Here is an 18,075-nt window from a genome sequence, read left to right as displayed (position 1 = left end):
CACCAACCTTGGTGACGGTTTCCGTGGCGAATGGCTTGCAGGGAGTGGAACTAACCAATCAATGCACTGGAAACCGATCGCGAAATGAGGGGCTAAACTGTATTCGGCATAGCGTACTTGACGACAGCTTTATGCACGCAGCCCGTCCTCCTATCCGCCACAGACATCTTGCTTGAATCTCTTTTGCGCGAGAAATCTATCTTTGACGCGATTTATGTATATAGATACATATTACCAAGACTACCTGATACGCTCAGACGGGTATCGAATTGCCGGCGCCCTCGGTGACCAAAGGAGACGTTTCCCCCTTGTTCCCTTCCTTCACATTATCCTGCTGCTCTTGCACCTGCATATCTTTCTCCACTTCATTCTTTTCTTCACTGGTGCTACTGGTCTTCAACGTGCCGCCTTTTCTCTTCGGTATGACCCGATCAAATGCCTGACCCCAGTCGCCCAATTCTAGCCACCTGATCATTATTTCAACAACATGGTTTGTTGCTAGAACAGATCGACTGGACATCTCCATGTAGTCCCCGATGGGTAACTTAGCAGTTTTAAACCCTTTCTCTGTAGCTCTCTTATAGCAGATTCCTTTGTGGCGATTCTTATCGACTAGTCCCCCAATAATATACGTGCTGTACGGCTTCAGCTCCGTTAACGTGTCAGGACTGTCGCTCGTGAGATAGACAATTTCTCCTTCCTCTTCTAACTTGGACTTCCCAATCTCTGCTTTGCGGGAAAACATGCCGGCCAGTCTTCCACCCCTGGGCTGTTTCATTCGAGCTTGCGCAGACTCCGCTGCTAGGACAAAGTCATCCTCCGTTAAGGTCACGCCCTTCCAGCGCTCATATTGTTTCGCCAACACTGTGTCGAACCGCTCTTTTAACATTTTATTAAAAGAAGATACCACCAAGTGCGCCCTATACTTGGATCGAGAGTTGTCAGAATATGAACGAGTGATTTGTGACGCCAGGGATTTTCGCTCCTTATCCAGCATGAGATCGTCAAAGTCGCAATCCAGGAGAAGCGTAATGGGGAGAACAACAGAGCGGCCATTATCCCTTTTTCTCAGCTGCCGAAGCGTAATTCTTCCGGCTGGCGAGCCGTCACCTTGTTCCTCTCCTTCAGGGGCTTCAGAGGGTTCTTCTGCTGCGGCCTGTGCTTTTGCAGCTCGTTCACGCTCTTTTCTCGCCTTCATTTTCTCCTTCCGCTTCTCCTTGCGCCATTCCCGCCCTGCTTCCCACCGTTCCAGTTTCTTAAGTTTCTTGAGCTGGTTTTTCGATAGGGCGGGGGCGACCTCGTCTCCAGTTTCAGTGCGGGCTAGAGGGCCCGCTTCCGACGCTGCTCTACTATCATCTCCACTAGTTGTAGGTGGTTCTTTTTCAGTGATTGAACTATCGTTTGACATCGCTGTATCCGTTGTAGGGGCCGAAATAGGTATTGCGATTTTGTCGTCTTTTGCCCCCGAGCCGGGCTCATGCACCACCTTCTGTAATTTGCGCGGCCGTTCCTCTTCTGCCATGGCATGCGCAACAGTAGTTGATGCAACCATCTGTTCAATGCGCGCAGCTTTGAAAAAAGCGCGTGGGGGTCTGGAGGCCTGAAGAGCTTTGCGAAACGTTCGCCCACCGCGCAGAGGCGTCCAAACTTCCAGCCAATGGGAGGGAAAGGATATCATCAAATCACGTGAAAGATTATCCGACTGCCGATCCATCATTGATCATCATCACCACCAGACTTGCTGCTTCAGGATTGAGTTGTCGTCTTTGCTCATAACTTCCTTTTCACAATGCCTCAGGACATGCCCCCAGTTGGGGGCTACAAGCCTGTTCAATATAAGGTATCAATTTGGCTCTTATCCCCCCATTGCCCAGAATGCAGGTCGAGCGTTGAAACGCTAACAAGAATACATTGAACAGCGCAACCTCCCCGTTCGCGGCTTTAGACCGGTTTACTACTTGCTTGGAATGCATGCCATTATGGGATATGGATTCTATAAGCTGTGGCTTGGCCAACGAGAGAAGAAGTTAGTCACCTGAGTCTTCTCCTTCTCCGCAATCGTGCTCTTATATCCCTCTTCAAACGTCGAACTGGACTTCTCGAGCGTTATATTTATCAAGCAACAGTGCTAATTATTGGCAGCGAACTTGCTCGCGAGAAAACCTGGGCTCGAATTCATTTGATTCCCCTTCTCCAGGCGGAAGAAGACCGCGATCAAGTCCGACGATACTTTGCCGATCGGGCGAGAGAGAAGGAGTTGGTTGGGACAGAGATCAAGGTTTACAACTCAGACCGGTTCGTTAAAGTTGCCTGCAAGAGTGTTTCGTTAAAAAGATGCTTCTAACACCTGATTGCGGTCTAGATTTGTGAGACCGACCTTCGCGTATACCCCTGCTCAGCCCGCTCAATAGACCCAGAGGAATTAAAAGCGTTGCACCGCTGGGTTGTTTCCTATTTGGCATTTTTAGTGCCTATTAGAGGATCGGGCTACTTGGAACATCAGAAAATGCCCTTTTGCCAGCTTTAGAGCTGGGTCTGCTCGATTAACACAATGTTTTCAAGGAAATAACTTATGGGCAAAATAGTGTGGAGAGTATAGAGGGTCGATCCGCAGTGTTCCCATATATTTGTGTTTTATAAGCGTTGGACATGGTGTCCGCCAATGAAGTGTATATCAGTTCAAAATGCATCAAGATTCATCCTACATTCAAGAGCGTTCCTCGATCCTACAATACAGGAGGTCTTCACTCTTCAACGCAGAAATAGGCATTCGTATGCACCGACAAAACGTTATGCGTAAAGCGCCCGCACCTTATCTTAGCAGATAAAGACTGGGAGAGGAATAGAGGTGTACAGGTTTCCAACACTGCGAATACGATGGGGTCATAGAAATGCAAAAAGTATCGGGATATATAGCTGCACTGAAAAAGGGAGCCCATCAACCTCTCAGGAACCCCTCAAGAGAACATATCAGCCACTCCGGTCAAATCAGGTCCATTGTTGATATCCACTTTTCCGCCCTCCTGGCCTTCCATTTCCGTCGTCATATACCTTGCCTGCATGATACTTCGCTCCTTTCTTCGACCAGCCCGGGCTCCGCCGATCTTTCCTTGCTCACTGATACTTACGCCCCTCAAACTTTCCAGGAAATCCAAAACCACTGCTTTCTGGATTCGTGTTGACGATGATTTCATCAACGCCTCTTCAGCAGCTATGGCTCTCGCTTCCGTAATTCCAGGTAAGCTTAACATGACGGATCTGGGGGTAGGGCTCCGGGGCCCGTAGAGGATCCATATAGAGGCAATTAGTTGGGCGAGGTCCTTTTGCATATCGACAAAGTACGGTTCATGCACGGAGGTTATGCACGCTTTCAGCACCTGGGTGCTGATGAATTCGCGAATACTCGCTGCAGTGGGGGTATCAACGGTGGGTAAGAAGGAAGATAGAATAGAGCGGAGCACTCGGGTTATTATGCTACAGCTCCGAGTATCGTGTATGCGTAGAGCATGGGTACAGAAAACGACTACCGGTTCGAGGATTTGGGGCGTGGAGAGGATGAATGTTCTCATTAGGTTGGCCGGGTTAACTTCTTCTGCTTGGGTTGGGCGATTATTGGAGTCTTGGTTTCCGGGGCCTTTTTCTCGAGGGGAAGTCAGCAAATATAATACCATGCCTCACAACGCTAGAGCAACAAACCTTCTTTGTTAGGATCCAACAAACTAGCCACCATGATTACGGTAGAGTAAGTCAACTGTCTCAGTATGCTCTCTTCCTTCATCTCTTCCGTTAAATCATCATCCACCATGCCCGCCCTCCGACGTTCTATTACATCCCATTCCGTCGTAATCTTCTTATCAAGTTGAACGAACAAACTTGACATCATTGGTGGGAGGAAATGCCCGCGGGATTGCGGCGGGCAGTCGTCAATGAGGCATCTAGATATATTCAAGAGAACCGAAAATTGGTGAGAGGAAAGAGATGTGGCGTTGCTGTATAACGCTTGAGATAAAGGTATCGAGAGTTCCTGAAAGCCGTAAAAGTGCTCACCCAATCTACTCATGCTAAACAGAATGGAATAGCATGCTTCTCTGACAGCTCTAACTTTGCCTCGAACGGATGATGAGAATCCCTCAAGGGTACGTTTCGATGTGGCAATTTTAGCGTAGAAATCCTCTCTGCTGCCCGCTGAAATACCAGCTTGCCAGAACCTATCTGTCAAGATTCGACCAACAATTGGGCGCATCTCTAGTGGTAACCCCGCCCAATTATCGGGGTTATGAAACGCGTGGGCATGGCTATAGAGTCAGCAGAATAGAGATACCTCGGAATGAGTGTCACTAACCCAACCAATTGCAGCAAAGAAGGAAGGATGAGAGGAATCATGTCTTTCCAGAGCTCGCATGATACCTGGTACGCGGGATCGCTTGGTTTTAGCTTCTCTGTGGAGACAGCCAGCAAAGTTTTGGTGTTCCTTAATGGAACGCTCTATGACTTGAAGTCAGCGTAGGTCTCCACAGTCCCTGAATTGCGAAAGGTACCTGGAACTTCGAGTTCATCTGACTTTGAATTCGTTTTCCTTCCTCGTCAAGGGTAATGACAGACCAATCTTCAATATTTTGTGCCTGACGAGCTTGTAAATATGGGTGAACCTGGTCAAGGGCAAAGACTTCACAGAAGCCCTGAAAGGTACTAATTATCTGCCGGAACTGGTCGTTTGCCCAAGCCTGCCTTAAGGGTTCAATGAATGAGCGCAAACGCGCTTGTCGTAGATGCGGATCGACATCTTTTGCTCGGTGCCTACGTAGGTTAGATTGCAGATTTCCGCTTGGAGCACACACAACGGCACATACATAACGATGAGTAAAACCGAAGATAATTCCATCTGTGGTTGATCCTCGGTAGATCTTTGTTGCATCTCCTGGACTTTTTGCTCGAGGATATCATAAAATGTCTAATTTGTCAGTTGTTGATTGCTTAGCGGTTGGGGGGAAAGCCATACGGAAAAGTAATCTGCATATCGAGTCGCAAGTCTGCGTACTTCATACGTTGACAAGCTATACAGTTCTCTCACAGCCTCAGAATACAGTGGGAACTCGGGATTATCCACAGCGTGGGTCGTTAGGATATGCTCAAGAACCTTTAGTGCATAGCTTGGTTTGTTTCGCAAAGCTTTAGCTGAAAAATCAACGGACAACCGAATAACTCGTTGTTTGATCACCGGGTCCTGTTTATCATCAGCATCTGAGCCATATATATATATTGGATGTCCCATACCACAAATTGTCTTTGCAACAAACTTAGAGCCCATGATTCTAGCAAACTCTCAAGCGTTGATCGTTGCTGTTCCTGTGAATAATTTAACTCGTCAGCCCGACTTTATGCCTCTTTTAGGTTGGCAACCCTCAACTTACATGTCGTTGCGGGTCATTACCGTGATTTTCAACCCATTTATTATAACCTTTCAAAAGATATTCTGTGACAGTAAACTGCGTGTCAGCCCGCAGCGCTGCAACCGTGTGCTTGTGGAAAGTAGCAGCTAAATAAAAATAATGTTAGAAGCTATACATCCTCATGAAAGACATAGCTCACGCACGATTAAAGGGATCAGTTCCATTATATATGTTGTTAAGGCCAATATCAACACCGGAGAGGATATGCGGAATAGCATCATGAGGTCGCTTTTGAACGATAACCTCGATGACCTGTCCACAATACCTTCTGTAGTTTCCTACGAATGCATGCCTGTCGGGTAATGTGTCAATATCCTCATTAAGGAACAGAATTGTTGGATCTTCTGAATTTTCCGGGAATGCTTCGTATCGTACGAGTCGCTGGGTGCATATCTCAAGCAACGGGCCAATAAAATTGGTAACGATGTCTGGGTTCCCAATCTCATCGCAAATGAGCAGCCTTGACCAAGAATGAAGCACAGGAATAGATAGAATCAAACTTGGATGCCTTAAGACATTGGTCAAAAAAGAGAAAAAGTAGGATTGATCGATCTTCTTGCTGAGATTGATATTTTTTTCTTCAAGGAAACCGGCCAAGTACGATAGGAGCTAACACAGGCGATTAGCTCAAGCGCGCATAGACGTAGCAGTATCAGTCTCACCTCCGACAGTTTCTTAGACGTTGTATATTTCGAATCTATAATGTTTTCTGCATCGACAATGGACCACTCGTAAAGTTTTCTCAGTAATTCAAGACGATCTGTGTCATAAATTATGAGTAGAAGGGGTTCGAATTCCTGGATATCATAGTGCGTTCTCCCATATAAAGCATGCAAAGCCTCAACAGCCAACTGCATATCCCATTAGTGCTTTCTCCACGAGTTAGCGGAGAAAGGGCACCTACCATTAATATGCTCTCATCGTTTGCAGTAAGCGCACCGCATATTGCCTGAACACACTGACTAGAGGCAATAGCCAGCGGGATGTTCCACGTCAACATTGATCGCAAAGTTGCGAGCGCCTTCTGGGCACATGTCCGGACTTCGGGAGCTGAATGGAGATTCTGCACACAATCATTCAGGAGAACGGTAATTCTAAAAAGCCAGCCTTCAGGCCCACAGCGGAGTTCGGTGAAGTTTGCTCGATCGGGATAGACTTCCTTGAAAACTGCATATGGAGTGCAAATCTCCACCAGCGCGCGATTCAAATCCGTCCCGCGCAACGAAGAGGCTGTATCTTCGTGATGGAAAACATCATCGGACATCGCTTCCAGAACGCCCAGAACAAACTCTTTATGTATCAGTGATCCGTTCCATAACTGCAGCAACGATTCGTCCATGCCTAACCAATCCAGCGCCCATGTACGCTTCGCTATCTCTACCCACAACAGAATGAGCTTGTTGCGGATATACGACAGATCTTGAACCTGAACCTCCTGAGCAAGTCCCAAAATCAATCCTCTAAGGTGCCCAATTTGCCCGGGGGTCAACTCGGACAATCTATGCTTCAAAACATGCTCCAGGAGCGAGAGACCGAAATGCCGTACGAGGGGAGAGTGGCTCCGCTCCGCCGCCAAGTAAAATCCATTCTGCACCGCACTCTTCTCATGTTTCTGCAATTCCAAAAATTCCGAAGCTTGCTTTCTGATTTCATTTGTCGTGGTCCGAGTATGTATAGCTTCTAGCGCCTGGATGATATTGGCTAGGTCGGGATGGGCTGTCCCGTTGCCATGTATTGCAGTTGGAAGTTCCAGGGTCTGAGGTGTTGATGCAGCCATATCGCTCCCCGGCGACTGGTTAAATCAAACGCGTTAAACCGAGTTCGTGTGTGATTTCATATACAAGTGATTCTCGGCTTTCAAGCTCCGATATTGCGAGTTCCCAGATTCCCCGGGCGGCGATGAGTTATTTATTGTATCTCGAGCTCTCGCCACTAGCTTTCAGCACATCCGATCCCTAGGAATAGAAGAGTCCACCGTCCACGTAATGTCTACTGCATGTGTCGTAAACACGATCTGAACACTGGCTTTGGCAGTGATGTTACCTGGATCTTGTTTGTTGGCTGGAGGTGGTTTGTGGTGGATTTGGGTGAGATCCGCAACAAGTTCAACATCAATGCAAGTTTTTTCATTGACCTGCAAACAAAATTCACCTCGAGCTCAGTGGAAGTTAGCCGGTCCACACAAACAACAGCAATCAGGTTGGTCACAGTTTATGTAAAATTCAAGAGCTAAGAATGACTTGAGGATTTAACTATTTCGTACAGATACAATTTTTAAATTTAACCTCAGGCAAACGCCAGTCACAAAACGCATCGAATGACTACAAATCCATACAGCCTTGAATGATGCATCGAGTTGGATGTAACTCATAGGATGATTTAGGCTTCATCCAGGCTTTGACTTGAATTTATTTTCGAAAAGGCAACACCCACCACCTCATTACAGAGGTTTTTTGATAGCAAAAATGCTATAATTAGAAGTGTTTTTATCAGTAATCCAGGGCTTACTCTCGAATTGATACTGCGCGAGGCCCTTGATGGCCCGATTGATTGAAAATGCTTCAAGGTCATTATGAACACCCAAGTGTGCAAAATAGTAAACCACCAGTTGGTTGTAGGAGCATTCGCATTGAGTGTTCAAACATGTCAACGCCCGCTAATCTTGGTACGCGGAAGTGAGCCTAAGCGCGCGACAAATCCGAAAACTGACAACACCATCAAGGACATCGTGTGCATGGCCAAACGCTATAAAATAACAAGAAACAAATAACAGCACTTAAACCGAGATCATTGTTGTGCATCATTCAACTCATTTCATCTACCCGAGTTTCAACACTCTACATCAGAATGCAGGCGTCGCGACGACACTGCTCAAGGTATGCTTCATCGTCGCTAGTATCCACTATAGCTCCTGCTTTTCGTTTCGCACCGCGGATCTCAATGCTTTGATCCCCTTCTGCGTGCCACCACTTCAAATACTGAACGATGCCGGACCCAATTTCTTCCGTGTCAATAGCCCATTTCCCGCCGCTCACCGCAACGTCTGTGTGCATGCTGGGATAGTGGAATTCCGGAAGGTAAACGACAGTGGGCGCATTTTCCGGAGTAGGGGTCGGAGAGGTTAACGACATAGTAAATAAGCAGTTTTGCAAATTGAAGCCGTAGCCTCCCAGGTTTCCGTGTACCACAACGGGGCTCGGCCGGATGTACGCTTCTGCAGCTCTGTATCCAGGCTGGCTGGATGGATCGGCATCTGATGCGGGATTGACTGAGATAGAGGGTGTGGAAAGCGCTTGCTTCACATTATTTGGGTTAATACTTCCGCTGAGCGAATCGGTTCGGCTTTGAGAGAACGCAGGGGAAGTGCGATCTAGAGAAGTACTCGACTGATTTTGGGAGTTCTGTCCCAGTGACTTCGCGGTAGGCAATTCAGGATCGTCAAGAGAGTAGATCGACAAATCCTCGCCGTTCCAATGATCACCCCACTTGTGTATGTTCTGCAACAACTTGATTTAGCGACTATTATTTGAAGATCATTGGGTAGAACAGCGTACCATTGCCATATAAGTCCAGACCGAGAAACCATTCATTCCGCTTCCTTCAATCGCATAATGATTGGCATCCATGGCGCTGATCTGGCTGGAATAATCTCCGGTTTTATAAGCGTGCTTGTCATCCATGTCATACGGAATACCTATTTCTGTCAAGACCGCAGGGTGATTTCCCATAAGATCTAGACTTTCTTGTCGAAGGAAGTGGAGCTGATCTCGTAAGCAATTTCGAATCGCAGTCTCTCCAACCTTTATTGCGAATGCAGGAGTGAGATATTTTCCTCGAAGTATACCAATTACATCAACATTGTAAAGCCGGTTCCTAGCTTTGTTAATTGTGGTTCAATCGTCTTACGATAGGATACTCACCAGTGCTTGGTCATAAGAGTGAGGCCATCGTAGAAATGGACAGCATGAACCATATTTGGATCATCATCAGCCGTATCCTTAATAGCCGGGGGGATTTCCATAACCGGCGGCTGACAGAAGAGGATAGCGTCCGCATGAACGCTTCGAATAGCATCCCTATAGTTTCGATAGTGCTCGAGAAAGTATTGATTCGTAAAGCCATCATAGTCCAACTGTTCACCGGTTTTGGGATCCTTCGCAAAGTAGTCTTTCTTTAGCAAGGTATCCGTAGCCGGGTCCCAAACCCCATGTTGCGCCCAGAGACATTCGCCAAGTTTCCACTGCGGATCTCTCTTCCAGCCATATTTGCTATCGCTATATTCTGACGAAAGCCATACTGTGGCTCCTTTTGGATCAACAAGTTCTCTCCCAGTTTGGCGAGGACCAAAGTTTCCAAAGGCCCAAGTAGTAATCTCACAAGCGCGCCCTGAGCCGGTCAGCATCCCTTGGAAAGCGGTTGGCGAGGTACCGAGCTGAAGCTGCTGTTCCGGAGGGATAACCGAAATATCTTGATAGCCCACCAGTCCCCTATTAGGCTCATTAATGCTTTCCCAACCTATTACGACTTCATTTTCGAGGTCACCAGCCTCATGGATACGTTTGGCCAAATGCTTCACTGCAGCAATGAAATGACCTTGGAGAAAATCCTGTATGTTCTTGCCATTGATAATAGCTTTGGGGGCAAAATCCTTCCCAGCCCAAAACAGTGTAAAAATGGTTTGACAAACAAGTCTAGTATAGTTTGTACTCCATATCATTTTTGGGAATGAAGCAGGATCTGGATACGTATTTTGAACGAGAGCAGCCTGTGTGATATTAAAATTTCGAGGATCGAATCCAGCAGCGTATAAAGTCCACATAGGGGCCCCAGAGCCACCCGAGTGCCGGGACCACTATCAAAATTTAGTAATAATATTGGGCACGCCAGGGTCATGACTTGTTGGTTGGGGATTTCCTACCACGTCTTGGTGAGGATCCATATAAATGTAGAAGCCATATTTTTTCAAACTCCGGAGCAATTCTATTGTGAATTCTATCCAGTCTTCATCATATTTTCCGGGGCCAGCATGTTCAATGGCCTCCCATGTAAAGATGTATCTGATTTGATTATAACCCCATCTTCTTAGTCTTTCGAAATGTGTATGTGCATCTTCAAGAGCAAACGGCCGCCCGACAAAGGAGACATTATCTCCATCGTAGAATTCGTCCGGGATATAGGAGGGTAGATTTGGGGTCTTTGGAAATTTCGCCGTGGCATCAATATTGATACCTCTTAAGACAACTTCTCGATTGTGCTGATCCCTGAAGGTCCTTCCATCGATGTATAGGCGTAATGGAGCCATAATTTCGCATATATATACTGTTAGGATCAACGCAATCGTCTGAATTTCAAAGGCGTCAACGGATGCCGGACAAACCACCACTCATCACCAGAGGCAATCTTGGAGTATCATGCAATCCATCTAAAAGTTGAGATCTATAACATAGATAACTCTAGTGAGTAACTAATTATATTATTTGTGCTGCAGTTGTCGGACTAGCGTGATCAAACCGCCGACACCCCTTGAGTAAATAGAGCGATGCGGTTGCCCAAGGGTGAATCTCCCGCCGGCATCAGTTGGTGACGGGATGGGCTTGGGAGCTGACTAAGCTTGAACCTGACTTCATTGCCCAGCTCAACCAGCAGGCGATCAGGATGGCCGCATGTATCCTGTTATCACATTAAATAACCATCTGTGCTGTGTGGACGAGTGCACAACCCAGATGCAGTGCGCAAGGCGTGGGATAACAGCTGCAACTAAGAAATTTAGGAATCTTACATCCCGGACGTTTTGGTGACAGATAGCGAACAGGAAATGCTCTAAGGCTAGACAGCCAAGTAGAAATGCCACCAAAATCAGCCCTGAGGAATATCAGAGCTTGTCTAGATGCCGGAGACTTTGCGCAAGCTGCCATAAAAGCCACAGAGCTCTGCGAGCAAGATCCTCAAAATTATCATGCGTAAGCTATATAGATCTTCTCCCAAACTGGCCAATATTTGATAATACTAATCTCTATGGATATTCAAGGCACGTATTTCTAGGGCTTGCCCTTGATAAACTAAATGACGCGGATGCATCCGAGCGTGCGTATATAAACGCTACAAAGCTCAAGGCGGATGATAAAACTGCCTGGCAAGGCTTGATAAATTTGTACGAAAGGCTCGGAGGCAAGAAGCTGGATGATTATGCATCCGCTGTGATTCGACTGTGTCATATTTTTGGAGAAGCGTTGGTGACCCTTGATAATATATTTGACATGTCTCTTAGCTAAAGCCTCTTCTAGAGACGAAAAGAGCCGCGCCCAGGCGTTGGTGGAAAAGTATATCTCTTCCGCTGGGAAGAGTGGCACTACCAGTCAATACAAGCAAGCTCTGAAGCTGCTACTGCCTTTAAGCCCATTGTTCAATGTTTTGGAAGGCCTGATTCCTCATCCTTCCCACACATATCTTCGAATTATCGAGCTTTCTGAAGCGGAAGAAAAGCAATTTATCAACCGGGAGATTGGCGAAAGAAGGACTAGATTGGGTGCCAAAATTGATCAGGTCACAGCAGAAGTTAAACTCGAGGCTTTTCGACGTAGCGACCTTGATGAATTGTACCGTGGCCTCATCGACTGGACCCACGATGACGCAGTACGGCGAGAGCATGAAGAGAAGCTCCTACAGCGAGGATATGACTATCTATTGGCCCTCCCAATCGGAAAGAAACCCGAACAGCGGAACCATGTGATAAAATCCGCCAACGATATGGTTATCATTCATCACCCGTTTGACCGTGCATGGAAAATTTCCTTGGAATGGAAAGACGTCAATGAGCTCTCTGAGCTAGATGTTACTCTCTTAAGGGAATATATTCAGTTATTCCCAGACGACGGGCTTAGTAAAGTACTGAAAGGGTGGTTGGCCAGCGATCTATCCCCGTTTCCTAAGGAAACGGATCCAGAAACCCAAGTCGATCAGGATGTGTCAAAGGCAGGAAATCCCGCTGATGATGAAAACGAGGTTGCAGGGGATGATCCGTTGTTGTTAATGGCTGAAGGGCTGGTGGAGTCTTCCGGTTCCGTATTATCCCATCGGATAATGGGAGAAGTATATCTTGCACTTGAGGAGTTTCAGTCCGCCACAGAGGTTAGTCGGAAGGGCTTAGCATTGGCGCTGGACCTTCAGCGACGTACAGGCCTAAAGCTTCGCAATACAATCGATTCTATGAATACGGCACTTGCAACTGCACTTATCACATATCAGTCCCCCAAAAATCACCCTGAGGCCAAGCAAATTTTCGAAGAAATCTTGAAGCGAAATCAAACTTCGACAAAGTGTCTCCTGGGACTAGGCCTCATTTTCGAGGAAGATCAGGACTATGATCAAGCCGTAGCTCTGCTCGAGAAAGCATTGCAGCGCGATCCCAAAAACGCTAGAGTTCGGTGCGAGCTTTTCTGGTGCAGAGCGCATTGTGGGGAGCTTCAACAGGCGGCGAGAGGTCTAGAGGAAACCCTTACAATGATTCAGTGCGAGCAATCACAGTATCGTGATCTGAAGGCTGTGATATTATATCGAATTGGACAATGCCAGTGGGAGCTAGACCCATCCCCGACAGCAAGGAAAGATCGAAATGGAGCATATGCCAAATTCCTTGGGTCAATCCAATCGAATATGAACTATGCACCGGCGTATACCAGTCTCGGTATATTTTACGCAGATTATAAGAAAGATCAGAAAAGGGCAAAACGCTGCTTTCATAAGGCAATTGAACTCTCATCGTCGGAGACCGAAGCTGCAGAACGTCTCGCCCGGGATTTTGCTAACCAAGGTGACTGGGATCTCGTCGAGGCAATAGCCCAGAGAGTTGTTGATTCTGGAAAGGCTAAGCCCGCGCCAGGGTCAAGGAGGAAAGGTCACAGCTGGCCATACGCCGCCCTGGGGGTGGTGGAGATAAATAGACAGCAATATACCAAAAGCATTGTTTCGTTTCAAACCGCTCTCCGTATATCGCCCAACGACTATCACTGCTGGGTTGGCCTTGGGGAGAGTTACCATAATTCTGGCCGATATATCTCTGCTATCAAATCCTTCCAACACGCCCAGGCACTCGAAGAGACGCTATCCGAAGCTGATAGAGATCACATTTGGTTTGCAAGGTACATGATGGCGAACGTGATGCGAGAACTTGGAGATTTCCCGGAGGCTATTTCTAGGTACAAAGAAGTGCTGAACATGAAGCCTGATGAGTTTGGAATTTCAATCGCGCTACTACAAACGCTCACAGAAAGCTCTTGGAAATCCGTTGAATCCGGTGTTTTTAGCGACGCTGCAGAAATGGCTGCGACAACTATCAGGATGGGAATTTCAATTGCCAAACGACACCCTAATTCCGTCAATTTGTGGAAAGCAATCGGTGATGCGTTCTCCACGTTCTCTTGGATTGAGAATAAAACTGCACTAATGCCTGTCTCAGAGTTTAAGGCGCTCTTGGATACACGGTGTGATTCGGAGGCCTTTCAGATACTGGCGGATCTCGATAACATAGGCTCGAACGTCAACGATCTCCTTGAAACGCCGAACTCGAATCTGCCGACGATTGCAGCTATCCTTGCGTATAAGCGTGCATTATCGGTCTCTAATGCTGATGTTCATGCTCGCGCGGTCGCATGGTACAACCTAGGCTGGGCAGAGTACCGTGCACACGTACGTCGCCTGGCCGAGCCGAGCAAGGCTAAAAAGGGTAAACATAGTGGGTTTCTCAAAGCCTCCATGCGCTGTTTCAAGAGAGCAATTGAACTCGAGGCCGGAAATTCTGAGTTCTGGAACGCGCTTGGTATTGCATGCGCATCCTTGAGTCCAAAGGTCGCCCAGCATTCGTTCGTCAGGAGCCTGCACATCAACGAAAGAAGTGCATCAGTCTGGACAAACTTAGGTGCATTATATCTTTTGAATAACGATTTTCAACTGGCAAATGAAGCATTTACCAAAGCTCAGTCTGCAGACCCCGACTTTTCGCATGCTTGGTTAGGACAAGCCATTCTTGCATTCTTAATTGGGGACGTCGCTGAGGCTCGTGAACTCGTCACGCATGCATTCACTCTGGGGAATTCCAGCTTGGTTTTCCCAAAACGGCAATATACGATCTCTGTCTTTGACCACCTTTGCTCTAGCTCGGCATCCAGTGATCTATCCCATCTCATCCAACCTCTTTTTGCGCTTCATCAACTCCACACCCAAGAGCCATCAAATTTACCTCATGATCACCTGTCCGCCCTTCTAGCAGAGCGCCTCGGAGACACTGCCGGTGCAAAATCGAGCCTCGAACGCGTTTGCTCCGCCGTTGAAACTGAATATGAAGCCACAGAATCTATTTCTGCTTTATCTCGATATTCCCAAGCGAAAGCAGATATGGCCCGTGCGCAGTTGGCCCATCTAGAGTATGAAACTGCTGTGGAGAGTGCAGAGACTGCCCTTAGTTTATCGAGCGAAGACGGTGTAGCGGAGTTTGACACTGAGGCACACAAAAAATTGCGGCTATCTGCACATTTAACGGCAGGACTTGCGTATTATTATTTAAAGGAAAGGGATAGAGCTATCGATATGTTCCGGGACGCTTTGCAGGAAGCTAACAGTTCTCCCGATGTTATATGTCTCCTCGCGCAAGTTTTGTGGGCCAAAGGAGGTGAAGAAGAAAGGAGCGTTGCTCGCGAGCAATTATTTAATTGCGTTGAGCAACATCCTGACCATGTTGGAGCCGTTACCCTTCTTGGTGTGATTGCATTACTCGACATGGATGAGGACGCTATCGATGCGGTTGAGTCTGATCTTCAGAGCATGAGGACCAATAATGAACTGAGCATTCATGATCGCACGAAAGTATCCAAACTTTTGGCTGGTGTCTCGAGTATCACCTCCAAAAATGAACCTAATGTTTCGGAGGAGCAAAGCCGAATTCATCAAGCGAGCATTTCTGTCATGCTATCACCGAGTGAGCCGCAAGGCTGGAAAGCACTCGCTTTGGCGTCTTCAGAGGAGTTTCCGGCTCAAATGACTGTTCTCACCGCTCTTGGAAACATTCCACCGCACGGCTCACTCGGTGCAGTCGATGTCTCGAGAGCATGTGCTCTTACAGGACAGAGGCAAGATGCCCTAAAAGCTGTCATGGTGGCGCCATGGATTTCCGATGGCTGGGAGGAACTGAGTCATTGTCTGATTGAAGCATAGTGACAAAAAAAAAAAAAAAAAAGGAATAAAGGCACATGACCACCAAATATAACCAGCGGTTTTCGCCGTATGATACTGGTACGAACAAGATTAAACAATGTTTCTTGATGCCCACCGGGGTTCTAAGTTTGTTCGGGTTGCAATTGTTGCACCTTAGCTAGCAATCTATCTTTCCTGCCAGCATTCCATGCTGTGTCTGCATCTTCGATCTTGCCACCCAGCACAGTGACACAGCTTGGTTCAAGGAGCAGCATGCCTCTCGCAACAGTAGCGTTTTTGATAAGTAGTTTTGCGCCAATTGGCATTTTACCAATTCCTACGCTCTCGACCGGGCTTAGTTCAATAGCGACTACTTTCGTTCCTCGTGGATCTTCAAGGACAAGTCGATGTTGGCCTGACTTTGGAGACGTATTGTTGTTCCCCTGTAGTACGGCAGAATTGGAGCTCATATTTCCAGAATTAGGATTATTCCCTACAGTGGAATCTCCTCCCTCATCTCTCATCACAGTGCGGATAATTTCTCGTCCTCGTGTAGTCTCGCCCCTCTCCACTCGCTCAATTGCCTCAATCTGGGTCCATAAACTGCTCCCGATATCCTCAATATCAAGGACCTGTAAGGGAATTGGCCCGGGTATCTTCGTTTCTCTTGTGTTTGGATCGGAGACGCTGGTTGGAAGGAGGTTCGAAGGTGCCGGGGCTAGTGAGGTGGTAAAATCGGATGCAAGAAGGCGGAATAACGCAGTCTGAGTAAGGGCAGGTAGAGAAACCGGGATTGATCTTTGGGAAGAAAGAAATCTAGAAAGCCAGACTTGTGAAACCGGGAGAGATTTCACGGTTAGAAGATAGTGCGAAATGTGAGCATCAGGATTAGAGGCCATCATAGGAGAGAAGACTGAGTTGGTGAGAATCCACCTTAGAAGTTGACAATGAGGTTAAAACAAAGCCAATAATTAACATGCATTTCGTAGAGGATGTTACTCTGCAAAGATTCGATGAAGGAGGCTCGCTGGCCTACATCCCTAAGCCATCCATAGGAGGATTTTCCTTGGACGACACGCGTTGCCAACGCACGCGATAGAGTTCAAAAATGTTCCAAAGCACGGGCCACAACCTTATTTGCGAGTTTAATACATCATCCGTTGACAGCTGGCAATCCGTCTATATCTCGTTGCCGTTACATCAGCGGAGGTGAATTACAAGCGTACTCTGGTTCCTAGCCTTATCTTTACATCTACTTCTTGCGAAACAAAATGTCCACTATGTCGTCTCCCAGGCCCTCTATTACTTCCGCCCGCACGCCCACACCTACAGGCTCCCGAAGACCCTCTGTCGACAGCTTAGCCGTGAGCATCGCATCTACTCCCACCCACCGAGTCCCATCTCCATCCATCGCACATCGCCGTAATAGAGCCGCACTGCGAGATTACTATAACCTGAGATCAAATCGCACCGAGCCATCGGTTTCAATTCAGCCAAGTGCGCGCAGCGCCCCTCGTGCTCAAGATAGCCTTGCGCCGCAACAGGCTACCCCAATTACCAACACTGAGCTTGACAACCCAAGTTTTGACCCGTCAGCCTATGTTTCACACCTTTTATCCACATCCTCTCTTTCAACAATTTTACGCGCTGAAAATTCACTTGTCAGCGATATTAGAACTCTTGACGGTGAACGCAAAGCTTTGGTATATGACAACTACTCGAAGTTAATAAAAGCAGTGGAAACCATTGGCAAGATGAGAACCACTTTAGAAGAAGAAGGTGCCCCAATGATTATGACGAAGACCCTTGGGCCAGCGATAGGATTTGTTGCTGAGATAGCTGGCACCCTGATCAAGGAGCAGGAAGAGATGAACAACAGAGGCAATGACGAGGTTAGGCAATTAAAAGACAGGAAAAGCCCAGATAAACAAACTGTGAGATGGGTATTGGATACACCAAGGCGTCTCCGAGTCTTATTAGAAGAGGATAAAACCGACGATGCAGAGAGAGACTGGGAGGAGATAAAGCAGCTGCTAGCCAAGTGGGAACGTGTGAAAGGCGTTGAAGAGTTGAAGCGAGAATGCGAAGCCATTTTAAAACAGGAGAGGTAGAGAATCACGTCGTCTGCAAAGGATCTTAAAACGCCTGTGCCATCGAGACCCTGCATATGTTCACGCCATGCACGCCTTGTCGATGATATCATTGGCGCAGGATATTCAGTCGAATCTTGACTGCGCTATTTAACTGGCCGATACAGGAATGAACTCAATGAAAGAGGCAAGGTTTCTAAAAAATCTTATAAAATCAATTGTCTACTCCTGTCGCAAATACATAAATAATTTGGCGGCTATGAAACTCCTTGGAGAAAGACGAGAAAGAAGATTTCAAATGGCTAGAGTACTAAAACTTGACTCAACTTCCTTAAAAGCGTACGATAAAC

The 18,075-nt window shown here is 47.1% G+C and overlaps 9 protein-coding genes across 9 annotated transcripts; 3 read left to right on the top strand and 6 right to left on the bottom strand.

Moving 5' to 3' along the window:
- Positions 1-110: 110 nt before the first annotated feature.
- On the bottom strand, positions 111-1,552 carry TRM10 (tRNA (guanine(9)-N(1))-methyltransferase; the record flags this gene model as incomplete). Its single annotated transcript, XM_003067922.2, has 1 exon — positions 111-1,552. The coding sequence occupies one exon, from the start codon at positions 1,550-1,552 to the stop codon at positions 254-256; it is 1,299 nt and encodes a 432-aa protein (XP_003067968.1). The 3' UTR covers positions 111-253.
- A 192-nt stretch (positions 1,553-1,744) lies between these two features.
- On the top strand, positions 1,745-2,716 carry D8B26_004063 (uncharacterized protein). The gene is made up of 4 exons (XM_003067923.2): positions 1,745-1,840; positions 1,920-2,026; positions 2,143-2,295; positions 2,363-2,716. Exons 1-4 carry the CDS (start codon positions 1,790-1,792, stop codon positions 2,409-2,411), a joined length of 360 nt encoding a protein of 119 aa, XP_003067969.1. The 5' UTR covers positions 1,745-1,789; the 3' UTR covers positions 2,412-2,716.
- A 115-nt stretch (positions 2,717-2,831) lies between these two features.
- D8B26_004062 (uncharacterized protein) lies at positions 2,832-5,308 on the bottom strand (the record flags this gene model as incomplete). Its single annotated transcript, XM_066124355.1, has 6 exons — positions 2,832-3,640; positions 3,697-4,295; positions 4,343-4,485; positions 4,539-4,797; positions 4,851-4,951; positions 5,000-5,308. 6 exons carry the CDS (start codon positions 5,306-5,308, stop codon positions 2,958-2,960), a joined length of 2,094 nt encoding a protein of 697 aa, XP_065980436.1. The 3' UTR covers positions 2,832-2,957.
- Positions 5,309-5,402: 94 nt separating this feature from the next.
- Positions 5,403-7,584, bottom strand: D8B26_004061 (uncharacterized protein; the record flags this gene model as incomplete). Its single annotated transcript, XM_066124354.1, has 4 exons — positions 6,355-7,584; positions 6,113-6,301; positions 5,594-6,059; positions 5,403-5,536 (listed from the first exon to the last, which is right to left on the bottom strand). The coding sequence occupies exons 1-4, from the start codon at positions 7,225-7,227 to the stop codon at positions 5,403-5,405; spliced, it is 1,662 nt and encodes a 553-aa protein (XP_065980435.1). The 5' UTR covers positions 7,228-7,584.
- A 580-nt stretch (positions 7,585-8,164) lies between these two features.
- On the bottom strand, positions 8,165-9,178 carry D8B26_004060 (uncharacterized protein; the record flags this gene model as incomplete). Its single annotated transcript, XM_066124353.1, has 2 exons — positions 8,165-8,947; positions 9,005-9,178. 2 exons carry the CDS (start codon positions 9,176-9,178, stop codon positions 8,288-8,290), a joined length of 834 nt encoding a protein of 277 aa, XP_065980434.1. The 3' UTR covers positions 8,165-8,287.
- Positions 9,179-9,366: 188 nt separating this feature from the next.
- D8B26_004059 (uncharacterized protein) lies at positions 9,367-10,752 on the bottom strand (the record flags this gene model as incomplete). Its single annotated transcript, XM_003067925.2, has 2 exons — positions 9,367-10,302; positions 10,369-10,752. 2 exons carry the CDS (start codon positions 10,750-10,752, stop codon positions 9,367-9,369), a joined length of 1,320 nt encoding a protein of 439 aa, XP_003067971.2.
- Positions 10,753-11,294: 542 nt separating this feature from the next.
- On the top strand, positions 11,295-15,656 carry SKI3 (Superkiller protein 3; the record flags this gene model as incomplete). The annotated part of the gene is made up of 3 exons (XM_003067926.2): positions 11,295-11,410; positions 11,479-11,679; positions 11,735-15,656. 3 exons carry the CDS (start codon positions 11,295-11,297, stop codon positions 15,654-15,656), a joined length of 4,239 nt encoding a protein of 1,412 aa, XP_003067972.1.
- Positions 15,657-15,778: 122 nt separating this feature from the next.
- Positions 15,779-16,537, bottom strand: D8B26_004057 (uncharacterized protein; the record flags this gene model as incomplete). The annotated part of the gene is made up of 1 exon (XM_003067927.2): positions 15,779-16,537. One exon carries the CDS (start codon positions 16,535-16,537, stop codon positions 15,779-15,781), a length of 759 nt encoding a protein of 252 aa, XP_003067973.2.
- A 378-nt stretch (positions 16,538-16,915) lies between these two features.
- On the top strand, positions 16,916-17,746 carry D8B26_004056 (uncharacterized protein; the record flags this gene model as incomplete). Its single annotated transcript, XM_003067928.2, has 1 exon — positions 16,916-17,746. The coding sequence occupies one exon, from the start codon at positions 16,916-16,918 to the stop codon at positions 17,744-17,746; it is 831 nt and encodes a 276-aa protein (XP_003067974.2).
- Between the last annotated feature and the right edge of the window lie 329 nt (positions 17,747-18,075).

Source organism: Coccidioides posadasii, chromosome 2, assembly GCF_018416015.2.
Source record: "Coccidioides posadasii str. Silveira chromosome 2, complete sequence".
Lineage (NCBI taxonomy): Eukaryota > Fungi > Ascomycota > Eurotiomycetes > Onygenales > Onygenaceae > Coccidioides > Coccidioides posadasii.
This window is presented reverse-complemented; position numbering and strand designations above follow the sequence as displayed.

Bases quoted from the DNA above. Each gene is read 5' to 3' on its own strand.
- D8B26_004063 (XM_003067923.2), top strand. From the start codon at position 1,790: ATGCCTCAGGACATGCCCCCAGTTGGGGGCTACAAGCCTGTTCAATAT. The intron at 1,841-1,919 runs GTATCAATTTGG...TACATTGAACAG, and splicing joins ACAAGCCTGTTCAATATAAG to CGCAACCTCCCCGTTCGCGG. The intron at 2,296-2,362 runs GTTCGTTAAAGT...ATTGCGGTCTAG, and splicing joins AAGGTTTACAACTCAGACCG to ATTTGTGAGACCGACCTTCG.